The sequence below is a fragment of the Perna viridis genome, chromosome 15, assembly GCF_037379345.1.
Source record: "Perna viridis isolate PV_CMFRI_1.1 ecotype Kerala chromosome 15, ASM3737934v1, whole genome shotgun sequence".
NCBI lineage: Eukaryota > Metazoa > Mollusca > Bivalvia > Mytilida > Mytilidae > Perna > Perna viridis.
In genome coordinates, this window is record NC_142459.1 from 15,753,218 (window position 1) to 15,779,354 (window position 26,137).

Here is a 26,137-nt window from a genome sequence, read left to right on the forward strand (position 1 = left end):
AATAGCAGATGAATGATGAATGAAAACTATTAAGTAGCACTCCACATAAGAATAATGCAAGATGTGATTCATGGTTGGAAAGCCTACATATTTTTATATTTTGTTTAAAATGTCATAGTAAACAGAAAGTAACATATGATTTTTCATATAACCCATGCTCGTAGGAGATAAAAATTATATAGAATGCACAGTAGATTTCAAAATAAAGAGAGATAACTTTGTAAATGACGCTCAAATACAACAGAATCTATTGGATTTTCAGTGTTGATTATCTCCTAAGAGCAGACAGATTAGAATGGATAAATACACATTTCACAATATAGACCCATAAAACAACTTGATTACAAAAATAAAAATATGTAGCCTATTTTGTGGTGTATCACATTTTTCAGATTTTGCATGATTCTTACAAAGACAGGCACTTAAAGCTTGCTTAACTTAAAATCACAGATAAAAATATTGTCTAGCGTAATAGCTAGAACTACGACCTCACATTATAAAAATACAAGAATGTATCGTCCTGGTTCAAAAACAGAGGGAAAAAATGATATTATTGAAAACAAACGGCATCAGTTATTTCTATACCCTCAATTTCACCATGTTGTCTCTGACTACCGACAATTCTGTGCATCCATAATAATTGTACAGGGATGCACCCCTAGATACATGTATAAAAAACATGCATTAATTATATACAAATTTAAATAAATGTAGATAAAAAATACCATAACTCCTGCAACATGTATTTTTTTCCAATATGCAAATCAATGCAATGATGAAAAATAATCAAATACCTGAGTGTTCTTTGATAGGTACACTCATTAACAGGGTTTACATCACCTGTATGTAGAGGAGACTATTATCCTTCTGTTGACAAACAACATGTCAATTTAAAAAGAGCTCACCTTTTCTATCTGGGGAACATCTCAAAACTTTTCAACTTACTTAAATTTCATTTTGGCACTCTCTATAGAAAAGGAACAAAATTTACAGCAAAACCAAATAAATATTTTTTTTTCTAAAACAGAAAAGCATTTAACAGGTTGGGAACAACACCTGAAATAAGGGTCAACACCATCGTTGGGGTACTATCTCTCATACAAAAATGTATGATGATTTTTTATTCATTATGCAATCAGAAAGTTAGGAAATAGTCATAATATTTATTTTAAATTGGGAATTTCAGTATGTATTGTATTTTAAGAATATTTTTAACATCCAATAGTATCACGTGTGAACCTTTAAAATAAAGGCAGATTTTATCCAGGGATATTTTTAATAGTTAACTACCGTTATGTGTAAGAATCAGGCAATGGGTGGGACATTATTTTCCCCATTTTAAGGATTTTTGCGTAAAATATATTCATTCCTTCTATAAAACAACCAAAAAGCTATTTAAGTTTATTCTGAAGCATCTGTGACTTAGATATTTTTGACTGCTTATATAGGGAAAGAGTGCGGACAATTTTTCCACCATTTTTCCATAGTGCATTTCAACTAAATTTGACCTGTCAATATCTTAAAAAGGCAAATTTTACAAACACTTTGATGGTTATTTCTGGTGGTTATCAGGTATAATTAATTGGTTAGTGCAATAAAATCTCTGCATTTATTCCTAAATGTGCCACACGGTTGACACCTTATATACATTTTGCCCGATTCTTAGACAGAGAAGTACTTAAATGTTTTCAACAGCCATTAAATTGTGTCCACACTCAATCTTATGGAGATTAAACAAACAAGTATCTGAAAGGGTTTTCTTTAGGGGTACTATAAATAAGTGGGGTTCGTTTCGTTATGGGGTATAAAGAGTTCACAGTGTTATAGGTGCTAACAATTTGGATAGTTTTTGATATGATATGTTATCCAGGATGCTTTTAGATATTACTTTTTATCCTAGATATTTTAGGATATTAATAAGTGTCCTGGATGATATTTTCCTGGAATGTTTTACACATAGTTTTTCATCCAGGATATTATTTAATTGATAAATTTTAGCCATTTTATCGAGAGGACAAAATTTCACCCGATATTATTGTCTTACCTATTTTCTGAAGAAAGTATCCTTTTTGATTTAACATCTAAATGGTTGTAGGCCTTGATATTATTATATTGCATTCTACTTAGGTCTGTAACTTTTGAAATCATGAAAATTCAAATACACTTCCTTTGCAAAGGTTAATTTTAATTACACAAATATCCCCTTTTAACCAATATTTCATATTTAGAAAACTTATATTTTTTATAATGGAAAAAAAATCAAACAGGGAAGGGGGGACAACCCTAATTTTAGGTCTTTTTCCTTAACCTTTTACATTTTTATTATTTAGTTCAAGTTTCCCAAGTACACAGACTTGCCTGTAGTAAGATGGAAAATTGTGGTTGAATTAATACCAGATTTGTCAAAATGTAACAAGCATAAAACATTTAATATTCGTTCTATTCTATACTGTTTAAACCGGAACCTGGAAAGTAGCCAAGTTTTGATATTTGTAAATAATTTCTTTATTACAAACATTTAACAATGGCATCCTTCAAGTATTTTATGAAGTTGTAATCTCCATTCTATCATGCAGCCTGTTCAAGTACATATATTTATGAAAATAATCTGACTTACCAGTCAATTATTCTAAACACACAGTGATCTTTTTTTCCTTCTACTCGTGGGTGTATTCGATGTGTGCGCCCAAGGGGACATAATCGTAACATTTCATATTTCATATTTCAGTCATGATAACCTGGTAGAGGCGAAACCAGGAGGAATTCCAGAAATGGAACCCCCTCCAAACACGGATTTAAGGAAAGACCCCTAAAATGGGGGAAAATTGTGTGCATGAAATATAATTTTTCACAAATACTAACCCCTATCTAAAATGTTCTTGCCTCGCTTCGCCTAGCCTATTTTTATTTACGCCCCTTATCTATAACATTAGATCCGACCATGCCTGTTTTTTGGAAAATTTTGTTTAAAACTTGTAAAACTATAGCCTGCAACACCCTTTTTATAGACTTATGGATCGGAACTACCTCTTACCCACCATCTTCTTGAACATGTCTACATGGAGCTCCACTCTTGCTTACTCCAGCAATGCTAGAGGTTGTCTGGCAAGCTATTTTCTGACTTGAGAGGAAAGGAATTACGTTGTAGGAGTACACTCTTGCTCTGTTTTACATTGTTTTTTCAATGATATGAGTCCTCTCCCCATGATTACCCCGATATGGCAGGTGCTTCAAGAAAAGCAGAAGACGTTTATGAATCCTTACAGTTCACAGTGTACACGCTCCATTTTTATTTATATGGAATTTGATTATATGGATACAACATATATGTTGTGCACAAGTTGCAAATGTACAAAATTATTGTACGTCATGTTGCAACTTGTATGACACGAAAATACAAGTTTCAACCTGTGCAATTATTTCTGTACATGTTGCAGCTGACACAACCTTTATAATGAAATTGGTTACAACCAACCTCCCAAGTCAGTGTTTCTGGTACATCCTCGCTCCATCAAACCCCTGACATCACTCATTCATATTTAGCGGGTATCGTCCAGCCAATTCCGATTGGCTGCTTCTCCAGGTGCGAAGCACCAATGGAAATTGATTTGACATAAAATGTCTGTGGAAAGGTAAACAATGATACGAGTAACTGATAGTTGTAAGATGTCACAAACGATTCAGTATAACACAAAATTGATAACTGTATATTCTGTTAAGAGTCTTTAGAGAAAAAAAATGACGTTATGTGTATGTAGCCATTTTGTAAGTTATATCGAAGAGTTTCTATTACGAGTGATTTGATTGGATTTGGATCCGGGTTAAATTTAGGTAACTCACTAGATGGCGCTGGACGATACCCGCTAAGTATGAATGAGTGGTGTCAGGGGTTTGAGGGAGCGAGGGTGGACTCAAAACCCTGACTTGGGAGGATGGGTGGCAACTTGCACAAACCTTTTAGTACATGTTTACCTTTTTATTTCAGAAGTTTTACTTCCAAATTTGATTCTGAATACTAATACTATTTTTGAAAAAAGAAAATTAGGTGTATAAGAATAGCTAATTAAATATCAAGTGTCAGTGGAATTTTTGTGCTAGATTGTTTACAACTAGGCTTTTGGAACAGGGTTATCATGGAACAAGATAAAAGTCATATGGTCGACATCTTGGATCGTTATTGTGTATACATCTGCACCATGAGAACCCATAATTGGTGTTATTTTACATCTGCACCATGAGAACCCATAATTGGTGGTATTTTCCATCTGCATCATGAGAATCGATAATTGGCGTTTTTTCACATCTGCACCATGAGAACCCATAATTGGCGTTTTTTCACATCTGCACCATGAGAACCCATAATTGGTGTTATTTTACATCTGCACCATGAGAACCCATAATTGGTGTTATTTTGGTCATTTAATGATCCTTTTCCACGTCTAGTTGACTCATTATTCTTGGATCATATTCGCTGGATTACTAATTATGGTTTCCTTGATTTTCCATATTGTACCCTTTGATTATAAATAGACACATGACTGTTGTACTTGTAAGGCCTACTTAAGCAATGTCTAAAGAGACTGTCCATGGAGAAGGCCAATAACTATCACATAACATGTTCATTGCACATAGGCCAGATTAGGATATACATGTATATGTACCAGATCCTTACATCCCTTTGTACATAATAAGACCAATAGTCGTCTCGGTTATACAGTCGTTTTGTGTAACAATCATATTGTCTTCATTGACTATAGTGAGATATTGACAATGTTACAAATAAATAGGCCAGATTAGAACATGTGATATACCTGCTTTGCACCTGAACACCAAGTCAAACCAAGAGTGTCAAATGTGTACTGTCGTCTTATCAAAGATCATTGATAAATCAGGTGCCACCGAGGCATGATTTAATGTTGGTCATTATATAACTGGAAGATGAAGGAATCGCGATCTGCTGCTGTTTACGTACTTGCCTTTGTTTCCGCTCTTCATCTGGCCACCTTTTCCGCCATTACGGTGTACCAATTTAGGAGGATTAATTATTTAGAACGGATTTTAACCCAACCAAATGTAAGTATGTTGTGCCTTGTGAGGTATATTATTATCATTTTACAGCTTTGAACTAATGAAGATTTAGACAAGAAAGTTTAACTTCAAACACGACTTATTGAATTAATACAATTTTTGTTCATTTTTGCCCCAAATTAAATAAAAGGGAAACATAACTGTACCAATCATGACCTTCGTATACGCCACAACGGTAGACCTATATCAGCTATAGTTTCATTTACATGAAAATGACAATAAATAATATTCCAGTGTGTCGTCAAACGGGAACATGCTATACATGTACTTGTAATAGCCGAGGTCGAACAGTTATATTGTTGTCGAGGTCGAATATACTTGATTTCCTTAATATGCCAGAGCAATATTAACTTTAAAAAAAAACAGTACCAGCGCGATGGGAAGTTATGTTGTGCACAGACAGACGGACAAGTAATAGGATACAACATACTTCCTCTGTCCTACGGGGCGGGGATATGGACACAGCCCTTCTGAAGAGTACTCTCATACTATGACGTAAAATTGATTGCAATGAAATGATTGGCCCGTTGTTTTTCTACAGATGGGGTCTGCTCTAACCTTTCAGCCAAACCGTCAGAAGAGCCGGCTCCCAGCTAGGACGGTTCTGAAAGTGTCATAGAGCAGTTCTAAAGCCAGCTCTCCCAACAGTATCAGCAAAGCCATCTCTAAAACTGTTCAGCATAACTTCTGACATGTACATATATAAGATAGCTGTCGAGCTTGGGAAGTGTGCTTGCTCATAATTTTATACCAAGACAGGCAGTTACAATAACCAAAAACTTTCCTGTCGTAGAATTAACAAAAGTCACATGGAACAATCAAATTTGAATAATACAATCTCACTTTTAACGAAAAATAAAATTAGATAGTGCTCAACTGATTCGATTTTAAAAAAGACAGTTGACCGTGAAGTCAGTGAAACTACTGTCTGTTCAGTCCTCCGGTCACAGTCATAAGTAAGATACATGTACATCACAGACATGGAAAATCAAGGGAACCAAAAATTCCACTACAACGCAATAAATATTCCTCTTCCCAAAATGCATTTTAAGTGAATATATCCCGATGGATTAAGAAAGTTTTCAATACTTTGGTAGGTAGTGCTGTAAATGATTGTTTAAGGAAACAATGTGTGAAATGAACGGACAAACATACGAACCGACCTGATGTTCACTATATGTATGTCTATCTATGGATTCCTACCATATTAATGTTTATTTACTACCGTGGGTTACAATAATGCACTGAAAACCCTACAGGAACATGCACATGCCCTTGTGTAGGAATAGTAATAAATTTCAAACTCCTACTGATTCACGTATGTGAGCATGCACAAAGGTCGTAGTAGATAAAACACGCCGTAATCTGACAATCATTCATTCTGAATGAAAATATCACTATCAGAGCGTCACAGTTTTGACGAAATAGTGATTTCTCCTTCGACTCTTTCATTGAAGATAATGGAGTTTTCCTTCTTGTGTTCGTGATTCCATCTCCGAGTGCAAGCTTTCCAGCGGCGAACCCAGCTAGTGTCCCAGACGTGGGAAGTGTATTTTAATATTGTCCCAAATGTGGAATAAATGAACAATTTATTACCTGGAACTCCCCTTTAAAATATCACTGGATCCGCCCCTGCTTCCCATCTCTTATTTTAGTTGTTCCCGGTAAAGTCCGCTATGATATCGCCGTCGAAGTATCCGACTGAGTCAGCTACGGTGTCCGCGACAACGTCTTGTGTGATGTCCCCCGGATATCTCCAGCTCTAGCCAAGAAGCCCCCACAAAAGAGTTAACTTATCATAAAATCAATTTTAGGTTCGGTAAAAAAAGAGGAAATAGACCCTTTGTGCTAACTGTAGGATAGTCGATGAGTATGCGTAGAACGTGCTCAATATACACTTCCGCGAGGAAAATTCTTTTGTTCTACCCAAGTCCTACCTCGCGGAAGTGTACATTGAGCATGATCACCAACTTACCACGAAAGGGTCTATTTCATTGTGCAGCAATTTTAAATGAATACTACAATTTTTTTATAGTTACTAGTGTGCTATTTGAGCGACCCTAAGCAGATATTTATGGCACCTTTTAGCATTGGGTAGGTTGTTGGGGATGAACATAATGATGACAGTGCAAATGCATACTTACTTCTTGGAATGGAATACATTAGAAATTGAATTATCAAGAATGTGCCAAATTCGTGAAAGGTTATACGAGATAGCCTAGGTAACTGTCACAAACAAGGTTATATCGTTTAACAACATTATAGTTCAAAAATTAGAATCATTCCTTAAATGAAGTTCCACAGACATCTTGGAATAACATTTTCACAAAATGTTAAATGGAATAACCAAATAGATTCTGTTATTAAAAGTGTTAATAGGCATTTAAACATTGTAAGAAATTTAAAATATGTGCTCAATAGAGATACTCTTTCCAAAGTCTATACAGTATACATCCGTCCGCTTTTTTGAATATGGTTGTGAAGTTTGGGAATAATTGTGGAATACTAAATGCATATGAACTTGAAAAGCTACAACTTGATGCTGATAGAATCGTTACCGATATTTACAAGGACATAATTTTTGTTCGCTGAAACAGACTGGGAGCCACTCTCGGAAAGAGTGAACCGTAGAAAACTGCATTTTTTTTACAACACTGTCAATAATAAAGCACCCATATATCTCAGTAACCATGTAACTAACATAGTGTCTAGCCTAGCGTGAAATTGTGGTGCTAAACCGAGAGGATGTAAATCATTTTTTCTTTGTCTGTCCTTTCTACAATGGTATCCGAAACGACCTTAATCACAAATTGAATTGGCTACTCATGGAAATAGAAAGTAGTATTCTCTTAAGTGGGCATCAAGATCTTACAAACGAAATGAATGTAGCAATTGTAGAAGTTATAACATTTATCAAGAAATCGAAACGTTTCCTCGTTGTTTAAAATACTTGGAGGCGTCGGGTCCACACACACACACACTATATGTACTTCATGGAAGAAAACTTCATAAGTTTGACTAACTTGTGTCCTATCCCATTTGTTCTAGTTGAACAAATAAAATTATAATAAACTAATAAAGTGCCAAAATTGACGTACATGTACATGTATATGTAACAAATCATCTCTCCTGTGCAATTTCCACTAAAATTTTGAAAACGGAAGAGGTGTTTTAATTGCATGTCTAGATAAGCAGAAACAAAATCCGCAACCAATAATATAAGTTATTTCCCCTATCCATAGTGCATCATAAGAAAAATATCTCTGAAGGAAGAGAACTGCCTATATCTGAAAAGAAATACAAAAGGCACACAATAATGATAGGATAACCAAAATATGATCTCGAGTGCGGAAGAGCACCTAGATTTAACTAGAGTTTTTCCGCGCACAAGTTAAATCTTAATGTGTTCTGGTCAGAAGTGATTATATATTGGTTACTCACGATAACCAATTGATTATCCTATTTATCATATATATTTTCCATATAATTCGTTCCCATTTTCAACATAAATTTAAAATTTAGTGAAAGGCGCAGTGGCGGATCCAGAGTTTTAGGTAAAGGGAGGGAGCAAAATTCTTGACAAGATCACCGGTGAGGATCACGAACTAATTGTTTTTCATGATTTAACACACACAATTTTTCAATTTTTTTTGTAAGGGGGCCCCTGGATCCGCCACTGCGGCGGATTGATATTCGTGTTGGCGGGAGAAAGTGTGAGAGTGAAATTGCCGAATTTATTTTAATGTGAATTATCAAATTTTTACACTGGGAACATTTATTCGGTAAATCACTGCTATCGTTATTATAATAGTGAGTCAGTTATCATCATTAGTCACGCAATTTTTAACTTCACATGGAATGGCACTGAATAATACGAACAGTTATCAAAACCAATAAAACTCAAAAGTCGTCAAAGATTTTAATTATTTGAATTTTTTTGGTGTTAACTTGAGGATGTAGACCTAGGGTAAGGGACATAACTCTTGAAATCAGTAATATGTTTGTATCATATTCAATTTCACCAAAGCCTCTCAAGCTTTTGTTTGAAACAGAATAAAATCAATCCAAGTTAATTAGATGCTTCCATAAGGTGGATGTAAAATGCTGCATACAAACGTTCCAATGATTTTTAAGAGTTGTCTCCCTTACCTTAGGTCTACCTCCTTAAATGGATCATTTGTTAGTAATGGTAAAACGGGGGGAGGTTCGATAATTTCCTGAAATGTAAAAGGGACTTTCGTTATTTTTTAAAACAGAGGCGTATCGATCCAGGAAAAAAGAGGGGGTTTCAGTTAACAGAAATATATGAAAATGCAGACTTTCATGAAATATAGAAGACATACTTCGAAGATATGACTTGTCATGTTTGAAATATTAAATATGTGGACGTATGTGGCAGATAATATTACAATGTATACATTACTACAAGTATGTTATAAAAGTAATCAATCGAGTTTCGCCAATTTTTTTGGATGGAACCTTTTTAAAGACATATAACGCTTTAGTTTCAGTGTTATGCATGCATTCAGATGAGATAAATTCTAACCTCTCAGGGGAAATGTCAGATGGGCCATCTCTAGGACAGTTCTAAAAGTGTCAATAGTTCTGCTACTAGAGCAAGCTCAACTTCTGACATTTCTTGCAGAGCCGGCTTTACGAAAACAGTTCAAATAGTAGAACCAGCTCTACGACAACAGCTACTAGCAGAGCCGGCTCTGCTAGAACTGTCAGAAGAACTGGCTCTTGAACTGTCAGAAGAACTGGCTCTTGAACTGTCTGAGAACTGTTCTAAATATGTCATAGAGTTGTTCGTCTGACAGTTATGGGTTAGTTTTTTGACAGTTTAGAACTAATCTCATTTGTATCCGAACTTTTCTCTTTAAAATACGATTTTTCTAGTAATTTACTTTTGTGTAATTTTACAATTGATAACTTTGGGCTCTAGCGACACAAAACGTGAAAAGCCAGACAAAATTCTTCACTGGTTGTGACTTTAATTGGAGTCAGCATGGAAGTTAACATTTTTCTCAGACTAAAGTATTTTTTTCTTGTTTTGTGTCGTGCAGGCCTGATATTTTTTATGCTACATGATGTATTTGCTTGAAGGAATAAATATGTGACAACAGTTCATGTACATGAAAATATGAGGATATTGATGATATTGATGATTTTTTATCAGAGTAGTATGCACCACACATATTTGCATTTCTATACAATGAAATAAAAAGACATAAAATCTATAATTTTGCAGGAAGTTACAGTCCTTGAGACGTTATCGACAGAAGCTCGAAAAGATGACGATCATCTTCGCAGAGAAAAGCGCACTCCTGACCAGAACATTTTGGTGAGAACAATAATTAAGTGTCACCTTCAGTAAGAATCAGTCAGCGGATGAAACATGGTATAAAAAATCAAACCATTTTGAACGTTTTAATTTAACTATAGAATCAAGGAAAAAACTCATGATTTTCCAAATCACTTTGGTACTATAACTGAAATACATAGAGAATAAACATTTCAAAGGAAGATAACACTTTCAAAAACCTCATCTTTCTTACATTCTATTGAAAAAAAATCTGAGCAAATCCGGGAATGTAGAGATCAAATAATGGTCTTTTCAAATAGAGAAAGCATCCTTGAGTGAAATTATGTCAGATCGTTGGGTTGTTGACTACATGTATATGTTTCTGATTTTTCTCACTTTAACTAATTTTTACTAAAAATTAAACTGAAGGAGGTAGACCATGGGGAAATAAATCTTGAAGTCATTTACATGTTTGTATCATATTCAATTTCACCTAAGCCTATCAAGCATTCATTTGAAACAGAATTAATTGAAACCATGTTACTTTGATATGCTTACATGATATTGATGTAAGATGCTGAATACAAACGTTTCAATGATTTGTAAGAGTTGTGTCCCTTACCTTAGGTCTATCTCCTTAAAACCAATATCTAGAATAAAGAATGAGAAGGTAAACAAAAAAAGTAAAACAGGTTGAATATACCCCACAGGTAGTTGAGAGCGTTTCAGCTGTATTACATAAATTTTGTATACTTACTATGGGACAAGTACAGTACAAAACATTTCTTTATTTTTGCGGATCTATGAACTTTCAAATGACAGAGAGCAACAGCAAATGTTACTGAAACCCAGAGGAGGGGTTGCACACGGCACGCTAATTCAAATATATTATCGATCGCCGGATTGTCAGTTTTAAAACGGCCGTCGAAGTAAACACTCTGCTGAAACCCATACTTTTTATGAAAAAAAAAAAATAACGGAAAACAGGATGTGGACTACCGACTTGCTGGTAACACCTTTGTTTTTGTAATATTTTAAGTTAACCAGTATACATGTACATGTACTTGTCATGATTAATATGAAGTAATTGCCCCTGATTCTCCTTAATCTTAAACTTGCCTGTAGTTCTATTTTCTAGAACTACATGTACGTCATTATGTTCTATCATTTTCAATCACTGATAAGAGACACTATTTAAAACAGGACAATTCATATACAAAGGGTGACAAACGAAATAATTTATAAAAAAAAGATAATTCCAATTATACACATGTAATAATTGATTATTACGTCAATTTTGATTGGCTGACTGGTATCGTTCAATGTTTGTGGGTGAATTCATTATACAGTAAAATAGTTCTTTTATTAAATAAATGAAATAATCTCTTCAAGGTTGAAATATGAGTCCCCTGCTTTTTGCGAAAGCGTGGGAGTATAGAATCCTGCTCTCAGCCTGTCCTTTCGTCTGTCCGAAATTGGTTTCCGGGGCATTACTTTTGAAGCCTTCATTGACTTTCAAAAATCTTAGCCGGTTGAAGGCTTATGGAGTAAGAAAGACACATTGATTTAGGGATCAACAGGTTAAATGTCAAGGTCACACGTATTTAATAAAATACAATTTTTGAACCGTAAATTGTTTTCCGGGGCATAACTTTTTAACGTCTTCATAGACTTTCATTACCCTTGTACGTTTGAAGGCTTATGATGTAAGAAAAACACCTATTCATGTAGGAGTCCGTAGGTCAAAGATCAGGGCCACATGTACTTAATGACAAAAAATTTAGGGCCGAAAATTTGTTTCCAGTGCATAACGATTGAAAACCTTCATATACATTGCACTTTCATCATACTTCATCAAACTTACACGGTATTGAAAGCTTTTGAGGTAATCGGGGTAGTATAGAACTCGGCTTTCCGTCCGAAATTTGTATCCGAGGCATAACTCTTTTTGAAATAAACTTTTCTTTTTATTACTAATACTCCATGATTTATTGCGAGGCTGTGGACCTGGAGCACTGCTCTCGTTTCCTTTTAAAAAGTATAAGGAGCAAAAACAATTCTAGAGGTGTCCATTGGTATAAGGACTATTAAAATAGCTAACTCATTTTTAAATTTTACACGAATCAAATATGGACTTTTGGTTATATTCATACGCTGTTGAGCTCCACTAAAGCATCTGTAGTTCCTATAATGACATTTAATTTAAGACATGCATGTATACGGCGTCATTTTAAAACTAGACTGCAAATGAGCATTTCAAGCATTTTTCTAATATTCCATTAAAAAAATTCTGAACAAATCCAGTGAAAAAGCAGAGATCAAGTAATGGTCTTTACGAATAGAGAGAGCATTCTTGAATGAAATTATACTGTCAGTTCGGCGAGACTTTGAGATGCATATTTCCCATTTTGCATGATTCTCGCAAAGACTTACGCTTAACTGCAAAATTTTACTACTGTGAAATCTATCTGGATTAAACCCTGCATACCCTGACAGCCTGTCTAAACCAGACACTTTTATAGTCTCTTATTAATAATGTAAAATTTAATGAATTTTGAACATTGGTAAACTGAACACCTGTCTACACCGAACCATGTTCAAAATTGGTTTGGTATTGACAGGTTTCCCTGTCATCTGCAGTGTAGGTCCTTTTTCTCTGAGGGGTTGGGCAAATTTGCCTCACTTTTTTATTTTCACAATAAAAAACAGTAAATTTCAATTCAAGCCCTTATTTCGACAAGAAGGTTACTCAATTATAAAAGAAATTGAGTCTCGACAGAATTTAGAAAACTTTAATGAATGTAAATCCTTAGTGTAAAAAATGACTGTAAAACCATTTAAATTTAGTCCTTTCATGACGTTTAGTTAAACTTAACTTTTAAAAAATAACCAAATCAGAAATTAACCTAACCCTACAAGTATATTTATATACATGTAGATCTTACATGTACTATGGAATGGATGTTCTTCATTGGGTATTAATAAATTCTCGTGGTTTTGGAAAATTGATTAAAAAATACGCTCAAATTGCAAATGAAAATACCAATTATCAATTGAAAGTTAATATGAGAACTAATATGCTCTTATCCATGAATTCACTTATTTAGAACTACATGAAAAGTAATGTTGGCAATTCGCGAAAAATAAATATGCTTGCAAACTAAAGTACCTTCACAGATATATTTAAATTTGCCCTTTGAAGTATCCGAAATCGAGGACGTATCCTCACTAAACGTCAGAGTCTATTTTTGCTTCGTATATAAGTTAGAGGCTCATCTATACAATGAATGCATACAGAACTTGTCCTTATGTTCTATTATATATGATTGGACCTTCCACTTCCGGTCGGTCAGCTGACTGGTTCATTACAGATTCAAACAATAAGGAAAACCAGTAGAGAAACAGCATTGCAAGTCCTTAATGAGTTCAGTTTATATCTTCTCCACGGTGCAAAAGGTCGAACAGGCAGACAGACGTCAAATAATGAGATGGCTCAAATTTTCTCGCAGTTGGCCAACGCAGAGGTAAGTTAATTATGTACCTGATAGCGTATTTAATTATATGATGCAATACATATACCTGATAGGGTATTCATATCATCTATACGTGTACGTGGATATTTCATTATTTTTCGGAAATGCAAGTACAGACCTAAAGGACTGAATTAGATTGAATTTTGACACACTCGCTGGAATATTAAAATATTCTTATATTACATGGATTAAAGCTCTTTATACCACAGCCGTGGTAAAAAAATTGAAAAATACATGACCAACATTTCGTGCAACTCATAGGCTACGTCTATTAAAAAAACGAAGAAACTAGTCATATTAGAGTGGAAATAAATCACGGAAACTCCATTCTATCATTGTTTTACCACGGGATGGCCTTTTATGTCGTTATTTAACGCCCATCGCTATCGCTTGGGGTAAAACAATGCGGCATACATGGCCAGCCCGGGATGAAACAATGATAAAATGAAGTTTCCGCGATTTATTTCTTAATTATGGTTTTAAAGGTTATCTGAGCTTGTCTATTTAAAATGCTCCGCTTTGCAACTAAATTACATGTTTGACATATAATAACTCAAAGATATTACTGTTTTTGTTTCTTTACAATGCGATTAAAAAAAAAAACTCAAGAGTTATTTCATATTTTTGTTAACGTACTGTCAACTACATCCATTAAAACCTTATCTGTCTTTGGCGTCACAACGGCCATTTAGTGTCTCACAGACCCACATCTCTTCCGAGGGTGCCTCATTATCCGTTTTCCTAGTATCACCATTTCAATAAAATAAATACGAACAAGCGCATCCTTTATCATTCCCTGTCCATGATTCATATAAAAAAACCTTTTTGAGGCCATTTCATCGTAAAATGTAACCCCTCCTAACAAATAGCATGAGAACCAAGAAGTTAACTTTGAATGGCCTATGGTAGCCCTGCTACTTATGCATCTTCGATCTGGTTACCTGACATTTATCAATGTGTAAATTATGACAATTGGAAGATAAACCCTTTCATGTTAACTACAAGGTCGGTGATGCGCATGCATGGTGTATAAACTTCCGAGAGGTACATGTAGGGCTTGGGAACAACAGAAGAATTGTATGTCTCTATTTTATTTTATTCTAATATTTTTCAGTTGAATTTGTTTGATAAGTATTGTGGTAACGACAGTAAAATTTGTACCCCAGGTAAGATATATAGTAAAAGATAAAGTATCTACATTTAACTCCCATTTGATCGGGAGTGTAGCGGCCGGTACGGTACATGTACATGTAGTTACGGCAGTCGACGTATAAAAATTTCCTTAGGTACGACAGTTACGCTGAAAATTTTAGGAAAAAATACGTGCATGAAATAGAACAAGTCATCTTTTGAAAAGGCTTTAATTGAGCATCGCATTTTGTGAAACCTACTTGTCTAGGGGCGGATCCAGACGCTTTGAAAAGGAGGGATGCCAGCCGAGGTCCTCTGAAAAAGGAGGGGATGCTAGGACATTACTTTTTTTTGTGAATTTTACACATGAAAAAGACATATTTTCCAATACAAATGTGGGGAACCAACCCCCTGCACCCCTGGGACCGTCATTCCGCCAAAATATTTGACACGAATAACTTTTTCTGCGCGAATGGAGGAGCAAATTCTTTGATACACGTAGCTCTTCTAATACGTTTCGTATCTATAAAGGAGAAATTCGAATAAGAATTTTCATATAAAAGTTCTCACTTTTTTTCAGGACCCCCAGGAATGCAAGGTCAGAAAGGAGAAATTGGATTGAAAGGAGACCCGGGAATTCCAGGTAAAACATTTTCTCAAATTGAAAAACTGCATTCAGTTGTATTATATTATAATTTACAATAATGAAAACAAATCATTTCGCATATTGTAAATACCTAGTAATCATTATGTCTGGAGAGACAAGTTGTTTTTGGCCTACCCGTCTGTCTGTCTGTCTTTCCACCACACTATAATAAGCGCAACAGCTACTCCTCGAAAAGTAATGCATCATATTTCATGAAACCTTGTAGGTAGACATTATATGTAATTGCGCTTATTACCAGGAAATTATGATCCACTGAATTGTAGAGGAGTAATACCCCTTTACAATTCAGTGGATCATACAGTTTTGCAGGCCAAAACAAACTTTGATTTATTTTTCTCACAAGAGAAGCGGATGTACATGTATTTGTTTTTTTTTCGATTCTCTTGTTTGACGTGAACACTGGTCAAGAGGAATAATAACAAACGCAAATGATAAATCTATTAGTAGCCGATATGTTTGTGTATGAAAATCATGGTTATCGAGTCATACATGTACTCCTCTACGTATTCAAAACTCTAAAAAAAATCAATATCACTGCATTCATTTCAGGCATAAAGGGTGAAATAGGTCTCGACGGACCAAAGGGAGAGAAAGGTGATTTTGGACTTCCAGGAAAGACTGGGTCTCAAGGACCGAGTGGTCCACCAGGAGCGGCAGGAGCCCCTGGCCTGAAAGGCGAATCAGGGGCCCTGGGGCTGCCCGGTCAAGTGGGACCAACAGGACCACCCGGTTCTCCTGGGATTCAAGGACTAAATGGACCGAAAGGAGAATTAGGACTACCCGGTAAAATAGGTCCTAAAGGAGCTGTGGGTCCAGCTGGTGCTGCTGGAGCCACTGGACTAAAGGGTGAAGTAGGAACTCAAGGATCACCAGGTCCAGCGGGACCACAGGGACCACCCGGTTCACCAGGTACCCAAGGGTTGGCCGGACCGAAGGGAGATCCCGGAGTACAGGGTCCACCTGGTCAGGATATCAAATCAGCTCTGCCAATCGGTGGTCCATCATGCTGCGAGATTATGGGTAAATAATCATTTCGTTAAAATCCGATGTCACCACCTTAACTCATGCTTCTAAAAATAGAAAGCCAAATTTTATACAGGCCCACGTAAGAATCATGCAAATAATGATGGTGTTGAGTAGATTTTTTTCTCAACTTTCTAAATAAACTAAATTATTCGAAAAAATTACATTTAATAATAAAATCAATGAGAGATGTATTTGAAAGGTTTGAAAATATTGAAATTTATCCATAGAGTTTAGTTGAATTCTTTTGTAAAACAATATTTCCCACCATTTTCTGTTAATTACATGTCACTATTTATATTGGAATCGTTCTATCTGAACAACTGAAATGCATTGACAGTAAATTTTCAGTGGCAGTATATAATATTTTATATAATATAATTAACTACATATAATAACTATATTATTGACTAACGTTCGAATATAAGCCTAAATACATGTATGATAAAAACTATTAATACAATACAATACAAAGTACAAAAGTGTGCAAATACGGGATTTAGCCGTCCAATACAAGATGTAGCTGACTAATACGGGATTCACACGTAGCCGTCCAATACGACCTTTACCCGTCCAATACGTCATATTGGCCTGGCCAATATGATGTATATGGCTAGCTCCGGACCAATAATTCAGCCAATATGGAAAACCAATAACGCAATAATACCATAATATAACGAATTTGGCACTAATCCAACAAAAACTTTTGACAAAATGTGGACTTGCCACCCTCTGCATGATAGTTATGTAAATCTGTACTTAAAAATTTTTTGGCCTTAAAAACTGTATTACAATAGATACAATTACCTTTTGTCAGTCTGGTACATGTGCATAGTAATTGTAATTACTTTATATAGACTGTAAACATTTCTGATATTTGAACTTGTTTGTGTCAGTTAACACTTACGATTGTCGAAATTTTGATTACAACATTTTACTATTTTTATTAGTGCACAATGACTTTCAGGAAAGATCTCACTAAGTGATATTATCACTGGTAGTACTTTCTGTGATACATTTTACGCCAAGTTTTTCATAGATTTCATGGACAAATTTGCCCCGCTCTTTATGGTAAAATGTAAATTTTAACGTGCTCGCTAAAACTCTTTTAAATGTTGCTTAAATTTTGTAATTTTAAAGACGTTTTGAGCAGCTTTTCTATATTTCAGAAAAACCATCATTCCTTAAATCACAACAGCTTATGAAAGTGACAGAAGGAATGAATGTAGCAATCAACTGTGACGTCAGAGGGTCGCCATTCCCGAAAATCGTTTGGTCCCCAGATCCAAGCACACTTGATAGCCGTTACCATAGAAACGGATCTATTATTTACATTGACAACGTACTTACTACAGATTCATCAATTTTTAACTGTTTTGCTACGAACGCTTTGGGCTCCTCCAGTAAACAGATTGTCTTAGAGGTATTCAGTACGTATTCTGTTCAATAGGGGGTGCCATAGATCTTAGCGGCATCTCAACAACAGACTGTATTCATGACTAGTAATTCGTAAGACTCATACACGTATTTAAAAACCGTTTCGATTCAATCATATATACGAAGACACACACTTATTGATTCTGCAAGTATTCATTCAGTTTCCTTGCCCCTTTCAACTTGCATTATCATTACAGGGACCATAAGGTCGGTGGCTTTGATCCCTTTTCAAGACAAGTGGAAGAAGGGTTTATAATTCGAAATTCCAACGTTCAAACTTCCAATTTACGAGTCCTTGCTTCGAAAAGTCTTATGTAATGGGCCCAGACTGTACATGTGTATGTAGAAATGGTTTGATAAAACTGATGACCGATTTTCCGATTATGCGCAGTCTTTCTTTTCGTAGACTTGTCGATCTCATGTCGCTACTCATATTTGACATTTTTTTCACAAAATTAACTAGATTCTTCCACAAATGGGGAGATTTTATTTTCCGAGCTTGCAAGTCTCATCCTTTACTAAAATTGGTTACAAACTTACATTCAAAAGCATATGATCTGGTCGCGTAGATTATCAAGAAAATTGGCAATTGTACGTAAATCTGACGATAAAATATGACGGTTAATTCTCTTTACATGATTATAAATTTTGAAATAACACAAATTAACAAGTTCTGAAAAAAATTGTTGCTTCAAGAACTTAAATTCATCTAGCAAATCGGGCATCGGTTTTGGATGTTTTCAACAGTAGAAATTTCGGATCCAATATAAACTGAAAATGGAACAAGCCATATTCTTTGTCCTCAAACTTTTTTATTTTGATAAATGTATTCGTGATTACATTTGGATTGACTTTCAGAACACATCAATGTGGTAGAAACCCCTCATAATCATACAGTCCTTACCGGAAATCCTGTTAAGCTTGAGTGCAAATTTACTGGTAACCCAATGCCAACAATCTCCTGGTACCATATAATTGGTGACGGGGAAAAGGTTCCAGTAACAACGGGCGTATTTAAGATCAAGGATGGCTCTCAGCTTCAAATCATCAGCGCTTTGCCAAATGACTCCGGGAAATACGTGTGTGAAGCTACGAATGGAATAGAAACAATTTCAAGAGAAGCCTATTTGATAACACAAGGTAACTTCAGGCGGCTATTCCACTGTTCTTAACTCAACATAAATTACTCTGGTATAAATAGACAAACAAATGTTAAAATAAAAAAAAATATTTAATTTGCCAGAAAAAAAAAACCAAAAAAAAAAAAAACAGGAAATTGGTTCCTGTTTGATAATAATATAATATAATGAAAATATTAATTCTATCACACTCACTTTCTCTCGAAATCAAATGAAACAGAATAAGGCGGGCCACAAGACCATATAAAACAACAACCCCCCCCCCAAAAAAAAAAAAAAAAAAAAAAAAGCAGAAAACAAAATACTCTATATGAAATGAATAAATTATCGTAAATAATACAATTATTAAAAAGAAATTAAACAATCAATAAATGAATAAATGGGAGGGACGGACGGTGGGGGACTCAAGATTTTTCGAACAATGAACAGTAAAAGTATTCACCTAAATTTATACCGTCAATAATGACCCTTGGCTATACACATGCGTGTGCAAGAAGAGTACTATTTAATCGTCGTAATTACCCGTTTTAATTTATTTATTAAAATTAACCAATTATCGAGATATAACCATACAGTAAACACCTGTGTATACCAACCCTATTTGTCCGGTTTAGCAATTTGCTCTGTTTACCCAGGTTCAAAATACGTACATTTAAACTTGATATGATAGGGCTCTAAACAGGGTCTGGTTCAGGACGTTTTGCCGTTTACTCCGAGTTTGGTATAGACAGGTTGTATTTTTTGTGTTTTCTATATCAATTGAATTATGAGAATAGACATGTATATACATGTATATACGTCTCAGAATGTGATGACTCTATTCGCTACACTGCTCCATCGGATCAAATTGATACAGGGACGATCACGTACACATAGAAGGGTCTGAAAAATTCCCAACGATGTTAGAACTGTCAAATTTACTGAGCAAACTTTTGTTCGTTTCCTCGGCGGGACTCGAACTCGCGCTTTGGCATCTATAACAACACCGCCTGCACAAAGTCCAGCGCCCTAGACTACTCGGTCAGCTAGGCTATAAAATATAGCTGGCCGGGTCATTCGCCCTAGTAGGATAAATCTAGGGTTGTAACTTAGTATACGATGTATGGTAGTACGGAACAGCTCAACTAGGTTTTGTTTTGTAGGATACAGTATCAACATATATATATGTCAGATCACTCAAACTTAAAATTTCCTTCAAAGCAATTAGTTGAATTTGAGTTACGAAAACATTTTAGGAAATTAATCATCAATATGTGATATTTTTTTTTGTTCATTTTTCTATGAAACGCAGGCCTGAACTATTCCATTCGATCATTATATAAATTTGGACATGCATGATTGAACACCCAATATCAAATAATGGTAACAACAGAATTACCGAACACGAGTCCTTTCCATAATCAAATCATGTCCAAAATAGATATAACAGGATAGGAAACAGACTCATATTCTAGCCAGCCCTGAATACAGTTTTTCAATATACAATGTACTTACTATATGGCTATATAGATTTTTGCTAAATTTAGCCGACCCTGCCAAAAAAAAAAAAAAAAATAATAATAATAATAGCCAGTCTCGGTCTGGCTGGTAGGCTACTATTTCTAACTCTGGATATAACATCACCGGATTTTGTAACACATGGCTATTTAAGCTTAGTAACACGTGGCGATTTATGAACATACATTCTAATTTAGTTACACATGACTATTTGTGAACGTACATTCTAATTACAGGCATTTTGATTTATTTTTATAACAGGACCCCCACACATACAGATGCCAAGCACATTAGAAGTAGTTGCAGGGACTAATGCAAAAGTTCACTGTAACGCTATTGGCGATCCTAAGCCTACTACCTCATGGCATCCTCCGGTAGGTACTCCTGGCTAAGGTGTCATAAGAATAAATAGATTAAGGCTGCCGTCTTTAATTGATCATGATTGGTCGAGATAAAAATTGAGGAAGATTTTTAGGAAAATCTCGAGATGAGCTGTGGACCTGTTCCCGAATTCGTTGTTGAACTATTTAGCAAATAGTTAATTGTACGGAGGTCCATTTATTTTTTTCGGGACGACATATTAGTCCATATAAAATGCCATTTGACCATCCGTACAATTAACTATTTGCTATACCATATTTTTTCCAGTTAACTAGCTTCATTCAAAAAGGTACTCAACTGTACTGTCCTTCAAGGAATGCGTCTTCGTCTAACGAAGCAAATATGGACGATATTTTTGTTTTGATCGAAAATCAAATAACGGAATCGAATGCGGAACGAGCCACGTCTACCGGTCCAATATAATTTCCAGCTGGTCTATATAGCATTCTAAGGACTGATGCAATTTAAATACGGAAATAGACATATAATTTCTTAAAAGCATTATATATATATTTATGTATGATGTTACTCCATTGTCCGAAAACAAATATATTTTTTCTCGAAATTTTGAAAACCGTTTACATGATGTATAAATCTATTTGTACATGATTTAATTTTGTAACTTAAATTTTAGCCCAATGTGAACAATTTATACCAAAATAAAGATGGCGACCTAGTTATATTGAATGTGCAGACAAAGGATTCCGGACCTTATCAATGTGAGGCTACAAACTCATTAGGAACTGATTCAAAGTTTGTCATGTTACAGGTAAAGGGTAAGTTCTTATTCGTAACGTGGAATTGTAGTAGAAAGTTTTAATAATTTTGTGAAACCGTGACCACGGAAACCAATGTTTAGGTTAAATGCAAAACAACGCATTAGCGTATTTCCTAACGGCGGTTGTGAGAGATTCAGTGTCACGCATCGGCCTTTTTATTGTTACTTTAATTTTTGTTATACAATTTGAAAATGGGTAATGATCTATTTCCCTATAGAGCTTCAGTAGGCCGTTTTTACTGTAAAGCATATTGCCGTTTGACAAGAAAAAATTGTTTCATGGTACGAAGGCAGAGTTATTTTTCTATTTTCTGTATGTTTTCTGATGTATTGTTACTAACTGTATGTTCAGTTGTTATAAATTGTATTATCATACTTATTATGTAATCCCTTGCCGACAGTTGTTATACTTACGTTAATTTTGCTATCAAATGATGTACAACTAAACCCAGGACCCGATCAAGGTGAAATATCAATTTTTCATTTGAATGCCCGAGGTATGCGCCACAAAATTGACTATATAGAGAGCATATATAATGAAGCTGATAGTATTTGTTTGTATGAAACACATTTAGATGATAATAATAAGAACGACGATATACTTATTGATGGTTATTGTCAAAATCCATTCAGAAAAGACCGTAACAGTTCTGGGGTGGGGCTATGGTCTATATCAGTAAGTTATTACAGGCTAATCACCCACAAGATCTAGAATTTGAAGGTGAATGAAGATGAAGCCCTTTGGATTTAACTTGTCTTTCCTAAAGAAAACATATTAGTATGTGTGGTTTATCGTCATCCAAATGAAGTCCCTCAGTTTTTGGATTAATTCCAACAGTCCAGCGAAATGGCATAAGATTCATCGTCTAGAGTGATTATAACAGGAGATCTAAATGTTGATCTCTTAACTGAACGAAACCATAAACTTAATCATATAATGAATCTGTACAATTTGACCAATTAATACAATAACTGAACCCACTAGGGTGAGCAATAATCGCCAATCCTTACTGGATCCTATTCTGGTTACTGACGACTGCGTTGTCTCCTATTCCCATATAATACCAGTTGACAGACAATACAGCAATCACGAAGCTACGATTGTATTCTTGCAAATTTCTTTAAAAACGCAAATTTCGCATAAAAGACTTGTATGGGACTATCGCCATTCAGACTTTCAAAAATATAATGAACTGATTTATGCATTTGACTGGCAAACGATCATTAACTCCAACAACTCTATAAATAACAACTGCAACAATTTTACTCAAAAATACTTAGATACTTACGCAGGAATGTGTTCCTAGAAAAGAGGTAACAATTCGTCCAAATGACAAGATATGGTTCAACTCAGAGATACGTAAAGAAATAAGAAATCGTACCTAGCGATAAAAACAAAAAAGGATAAAAATATAAACAAAAAACAGAGAAACCGTGTTCATAACATGAAAAAAATACCACAAGAAACAATTTTTCTTCAAGGCAAATACTATACTAGATGAATTAGAAAGCACTAAGTCTAAATCCTATTGGTCCTTCATAAAAACAAAAACTCAGAAAAGGTACTGATGAAATTTCTAGAACTAATCAATTGGGAAAGGAAAACGGTGACGTCATATCTAATGAAATATGAGAGCGCATGCCTTCTCAATAATTACTTTTGTTCTATATCTACAGTTAATGATACTGGTATTCAAACACCTGATTTTGAACAGCGAACGAACACATCTATTGATACATTTATCATTTCTCCTGAAGATGTTAAAGATATCCTTCACATTCTCAAACTTGGTAAAGCCCCAGGACCCGATTCAATCAGTCGCCATATGCTTACAAATACCAAAGATACAAGATGTTTTCCGTTATCTATGCTTTTTCATATATCCCTTTCAACGGCCTAATTCCCTGAACTGTGGAAAACCGCGACCATGATCCCACTTTTTAAAAAGGGCGATAGACTAGAAATTTCAAACTATAGACTTATCTCACTCTTATCATTTGTCGGCAAGGGTTTTGAAAGGGTTGTATTTATGCACATGTTTAATCATTTGTTGTTTAATAACTTACTGTATAAATATCAATCAGGTTTTATCCCAGGAATAGGAATTTATCATAAAAGTACAATGACTCTCGAAGAAAAAAATGTATCTTCTTTTGTTTTCTGTGATGTATCTAAAGCTTTCGACCTAGTTTGGCACACAGGTTTACTGACAAAACTTAAAGCATATGGAATAAGCGACAATTTGAATAACTGGTTTAAAAGCTACACAGGCAAATATTTTTCACGTGAAATTCATGTTAATCGAGCTTCACATGAAATTCATGTTAAATTCACATGAAATTAACATGATTTTCTTGTGAAATTCACTAAACATGTTCATGTTTAGTTTCATTTAATTTCATGTGAACATTTCGTGTGAATTTCACTCTGTCACTTTGTTTATTTGCTCAATTCAGGTGACAATTATGTGAAATTCGTGTGAAAATTATGTAAAATAATTTTGCCTGTGTACCTATCGAACAGACCGCAAAGTGTTTTAGTGGCCGATTCAAAATCTCTGAAACAAACAAATGCTTGAGTACCACATGGCTCTGTTCTTGGTCCTCTGCTTTTTCTTGTTTATATTAATGACACAGCTGATGATCTCATCAGTTTTACCAGAGGTTTTTGCTGATGGCACATCGCTATAATTCTCTGCACTATCGTGTTCTACAATCGAAGATGTAATGAACTTAGAGAATATAACAACGTGGTCTGAAAAATAGTTAATAAATTTTAATTCACAGAAACCAAGGCTTTAATCATTGCTAAACGCAACATTACGGAAGACATTGATTTATTATTTCAAAACCAACCCATTAAATTTGTTTCCTCTCATAAACACTTACATGTAGGTATAACGTTTGATTCGAACAGGATGTTTGCAACCCATTTAGACAATATCATGCCATCTGCTGGCAAAAATATATCCGTTCTTAGAAAACTTAAATATGTTCTTTGTAGAAAATATTTAGCTTAAATTTATCTAACTTTCATTCGTCCAGTCATGGAATATGCTTCAGAAGTCTGGGACGGGTGATGTTAAAAACAATTTAGAAAAATTGCAACTTGAAGCTGGGCGTATTTGTAACAGGATTACCTATTTTTGCCAGCAAGGAATCGATTTATTATGACACAGGTTGGGATTTATTGGAAGATAAAAGACGATCCAAACGTCTTAACATGTTTTACCCTATTCATAACCAACTGTGTCCACAATACTTAAGTGATCTTATGCCCCCACTTAATAACCATATTTCGTCGTATAATTTACGCAACAGTGTGGATTATACCATACCCAACTTCAGATTAACTAGTACTGAAAGGTCATTGTTCTATTCAACAGTAATAGACTGGAATCAGCTAGAGACAAGAAATGCAAGAAACATAAGCATTTTCCAAAAAATCATTAAAGGACAACGGGAAAAACCAAATCCCTGAGTACTTCAATTTTGGTGAAAGAAAAGTTAGTGTTATACATACCAAGAAACATGTGCAGTTCCCCAAATGCTGATTTATATCGTATAAATGTAGTGCTAACCCCTTTTTGTAGTTGTGGACATCCTTTCGTAGTTTGCATCCACTTTTTTATGGAATACAATTTGTATAATGAAAGTAGAAATTCTCTGTTGGCAGAGTTAGGCAGATTTAACCTAACAATAGAATTTCTGTTGGCCGATGACGTAAACCTCACATACAATGAAAATACGGATATTTTTGTTTGTGTTCATCATTTTATCTAACGAACTAAATGGTTTGAATAATACTGCATGTACATGTATATATGAAATGACTATCTCTCACATGACTCCCACCCCGCCCTTTATCCAGACCCCCCTTTTATTCCATTTCCTTGTATTAATTTCATATCGTTCATGTTAATTTGCATTACCTTTTCATTTCTATTGTTATTTTTAGTTATATCTAATTGCCGTCATTATGCATTCTTTGTAATCATGATTGTTTGTATGGGAGAGGACCTCCATAATGTTGTTATAACTTGAGTCCAATCCCCAGGGTTTTATTTTGAGCAAATAAACATGTTTAAATTAAACTACCGAAATCAGAAGAAGCAAATATCATCAGAGATCATCAAAAAGTATTCAACAGGTGAAAAA

General features: G+C 34.8%; 1 protein-coding gene across 2 annotated transcripts in view; it reads left to right on the top strand.

The window, feature by feature from the left end:
* The first annotated feature begins 4,812 nt into the window (after nt 1-4,812).
* The window catches only part of LOC148597134 (cell adhesion molecule DSCAML1-like), a 37,552-nt gene continuing 16,227 nt past the window's right edge, over nt 4,813-26,137 (top strand). The window contains exons 1-10 of one of the 2 annotated variants that reach the window (XM_088563386.1): nt 4,813-5,073; nt 10,340-10,432; nt 13,747-13,917; nt 15,041-15,092; nt 15,638-15,700; nt 16,274-16,744; nt 17,917-18,177; nt 19,043-19,324; nt 21,082-21,194; nt 21,836-21,977. In XM_088563386.1, coding sequence (XP_088419512.1) covers nt 4,939-5,073; nt 10,340-10,432; nt 13,747-13,917; nt 15,041-15,092; nt 15,638-15,700; nt 16,274-16,744; nt 17,917-18,177; nt 19,043-19,324; nt 21,082-21,194; nt 21,836-21,977 — 1,783 coding nt within the window. In that variant the 5' untranslated portion in view covers nt 4,813-4,938. The remainder of the gene's footprint in view (nt 5,074-10,339; nt 10,433-13,746; nt 13,918-15,040; nt 15,093-15,637; nt 15,701-16,273; nt 16,745-17,916; nt 18,178-19,042; nt 19,325-21,081; nt 21,195-21,835; nt 21,978-26,137) is intronic. The other variant, XM_088563388.1, reaches the window with a different exon arrangement.